This window comes from Galeopterus variegatus, unplaced genomic scaffold (genome assembly GCF_000696425.1).
Source record: "Galeopterus variegatus unplaced genomic scaffold, G_variegatus-3.0.2 Scaffold657, whole genome shotgun sequence".
NCBI lineage: Eukaryota > Metazoa > Chordata > Mammalia > Dermoptera > Cynocephalidae > Galeopterus > Galeopterus variegatus.
This window is the reverse complement of record NW_007726768.1, coordinates 456,703-460,035: the sequence shown is the minus strand read 5'-3', so window position 1 is coordinate 460,035 and position 3,333 is coordinate 456,703. Positions and strand designations below refer to the sequence as shown.

Here is a 3,333-nt window from a genome sequence, read left to right as displayed (position 1 = left end):
AGTCTGATGCTGACTGCCAGACCAGTCTTATCCAAACACAAGTCCCCTAGGTCTTTTGCCCCAGTTGTCTGCTTTATTTGCTGAGGGTATTTGAGTCCCAGGGAAAAGAAGAGCAGAAAGGACATAGCTTCTTTTGTGATGAGACGTATTTACACCCATGCTTTTAATGGTTTTTGGTGTCAGTATTCTGAAAAGTTCCTAAGATTTGCCCTGAGGGTGAATGAGTGCTATGGTAGAATTGGGTTGAAGTTAAGGAGGCTGAAATAAGCAGGTAGATGGAGGTGGAGGTCAGTGTATTTACACCCATGCTTTTAATGGTTTTTGGTGTCAGTATTCTGAAAAGTTCCTAAGATTTGCCCTGAGGGTGAATGAGTGCTGTGGTAGAATTGGGTTGAAGTTAAGGAGGCTGAAATAAGCAGGTAGATGGAGGTGGAGGTCAGAACATCCACAGGCCTCTCCTAAGCCATAGCTTTGGCTCTGGGGTAGGGGAATGGGAGCTGGGTCCTAGCGTGGGAGGACACTTGTCATCTTCTTTTCTTTCCCCCAGTACCACTCAGAGACCATCAAGAATGTGCGCACAGCCACGGAAAGCTTTGCTTCAGACCCCATTCTCTACCGGCCAGTTGCTGTGGCTCTGGACACTAAAGGACCTGAGATCCGAACTGGGCTCATCAAGGGCGTGAGTATTCTGGGGAAGAGTGAAGGGAGGCAGTAAGCCCCAGAGACTTGTCCTCTGTGGTCTCTGCCCCGCACGATGTCATGTTTCAGAGTTTAAGTCTACAAATGAGGGTTTATTCATCACTGTTTAAAAAAAATGTTAATTTGATATACTTTGCTAGGAGATGGTACCACAAAGGAACCTTTTTTTACCCTAAAAACCTACTTCCAAGTCTCTCTAACTTTGGGGAGGAGTTTCTTTGTATCTTTTCTCCGATCATTAAGTAGCTTAACTGAAACATCATAATTTTTTTCTTGGACTATTTCCTTGAAATATACTAAGTTAGAGAGTAAGAGCTTTACTCACATAGGAAAAAGCTTCGTTATTACTTTTTGCCGAGATTTGAGCATTATTCCTCAGAGGAAAGAGCTGTCCACTCCTGCCGTGGTAGTGGGGCACTGGCTTCTGCAGTTTGGACTCTTGCTAACTCCTGTGTCCACAGAGCGGCACTGCGGAGGTGGAGCTCAAGAAGGGAGCCACTCTCAAGATCACTCTGGATAACGCCTACATGGACAAGTGTGATGAGAACATCCTGTGGCTGGACTACAAGAACATCTGCAAGGTGGTGGAAGTTGGCAGCAAGATCTACGTGGATGATGGGCTTATTTCTCTGCAGGTGAAGGAGAAAGGTATGTGTGGGAGTCAGGGTCCAATTGTCTAAAACCATTTACATCCCAAACATTCCTTGACACAAGGAAGATAGGAAGGTTGGTTGGCTAGCAGCAAGACTGAGCCTATATGTTCTCAAGGATTCCTTTTATAACTCATTTATCCTCAAAAACAGACTTCAGCCTAATTATACTTTTCTGGCTCTGGAGAACATATAAGAAGATTTCCTTTTTATCCATCCTCACTATTTTTGGCTCTCTGCTTCCTTCCTTACTTCATATGATATGTTCAGGGCTCTGGTGTGCCTGGTAGTGATAATTAATATTTAAGCTTCTTGGTTCTTGACTTCTTGTTGAGCAGGTGTGCCCTCATTGCTCTCCCTCCCCTTCCTACTCTGTTTTGCACAGGTGCTGACTTCCTGGTGACGGAGGTGGAAAATGGTGGCTCCTTGGGCAGCAAGAAGGGTGTGAACCTTCCTGGGGCTGCTGTGGACCTGCCTGCCGTGTCAGAAAAGGACATCCAGGATCTGAAGTTTGGGGTTGAGCAGGATGTGGACATGGTGTTTGCGTCTTTCATCCGCAAGGCGGCTGATGTCCATGAAGTTAGGAAGGTTCTGGGAGAGAAGGGAAAGAACATCAAGATAATCAGCAAAATTGAGAATCATGAGGGTGTTCGGAGGTAAGTCCCCTATCGTTCCCACCCCAGGCCCAGCCCGGCACTCTGAAGGGAAAGATCGATTCTGCAAATATCTGATTCTCAAACCTGGTCACCTGCACATTAGAATGCAAACCCCCAAGCTTGGTCCAGACCCACTGAATCAGAGTAACTTAGCGGGGAGAGAAGTGCATTGATATTTAAATACCAAAGCCCCCAAAAAAAGCTTCCCAGGTGATTGAGATGCCAGCAGCTTGACTTTGTTCCATGGACCTGGGGACCAACATCAAAGAGGACACAGTCACTGTTCACAGGATCAGAAGTCATCATGCTCTGCTCCTGATCAGGAACACTACCAGTGTGTGCTAGAATGGGGGGACCAGGGGAAAGGAAGACAGCAGGCTCTTAGGAAGGAGCTCTTTTGGGCCCTCACTTGGGAGCCATGTGAAAGTTCATGCTGAAGCTTATGGCCTCCTGGTCTTTGCTTAGAAAGCAACTGGCTTAACAAGCAGGCTAACTCTAGTATGGTCCATTGACTTCTCAGAGGAAAGCATGTGGTTCTTCTCCAGGTTCACATTGTCCCAGCTCAGCTTAATCATCTGTATCCCTGGTGCTCATGAGGTAGAGCCAAATGAGTAGGGCCAGCTCAATGACGTTTGTTCCTCTTTGGCCCCTACTAGAAACATGACTCAGCATTGCTAAAACCCCAGACCTACTCATGTGGGTTAGGGGTGTGCTTGGAGAGGGTAAGAGGAGCAGCCCTATATACCCACTGTGTGGCCTTACTGTCCTTAGCTTTGTGTGAATGTCTTTTGCCACCAGGTGGTTGCCATTGTGATAAATCATGGGTGCTAGCTGACCTTGGTCCCAGGCCAGGGAAAGCCATACTCCCTCTTCAACAAGTTGGAAGGGCCCACCTCGAGGTGTAGTAAGGCCATGGATCTTTGTGTTGGAAGCAGTCAGCAGTCCTTGGCTTCCCTTCCTTCCTTGGAAGTGTGGATTGGAGAGTGGAGATGATAGAGACGCTTTAAGAGGGGCCTCAAAAGATGTAGATGGACAGGAAATGAGCCCATGGGACTTGCCCCCTCCCCTTTCTTCCCATCAGTGAAGTATCCATACTGGAGTTGAAGAAGCCCAGCAAGCTGAATTGTTGCCCCACTCTGCAGGGCTAAGATAGCTGGAATGTCCCATCACCTCCATGCACCACGATGACATCACAGATGGCTGTCCCTGACAAAAGGACATATAAGTCAGGGAATTCTAGGAAAACTTCCCATCCATCACCATGCTTGTGGCCCCTGTTCAATATAACATACATCTCTGTTCCTCCCCTCTGCCCCTTCCCCCCCCCC

At 47.5% G+C, this 3,333-nt stretch overlaps 1 protein-coding gene across 1 annotated transcript in view; it reads left to right on the top strand.

The window, feature by feature from the left end:
* Positions 1-275: 275 nt before the first annotated feature.
* The window catches only part of PKM (pyruvate kinase, muscle), a 12,171-nt gene continuing 9,113 nt past the window's right edge, over positions 276-3,333 (top strand). The window contains 5 exon segments of the mRNA XM_008571054.1: positions 276-287; positions 420-533; positions 536-679; positions 1,161-1,347; positions 1,735-2,005. Of these exon segments, the coding sequence (XP_008569276.1) occupies positions 276-287; positions 420-533; positions 536-679; positions 1,161-1,347; positions 1,735-2,005 (728 nt within the window).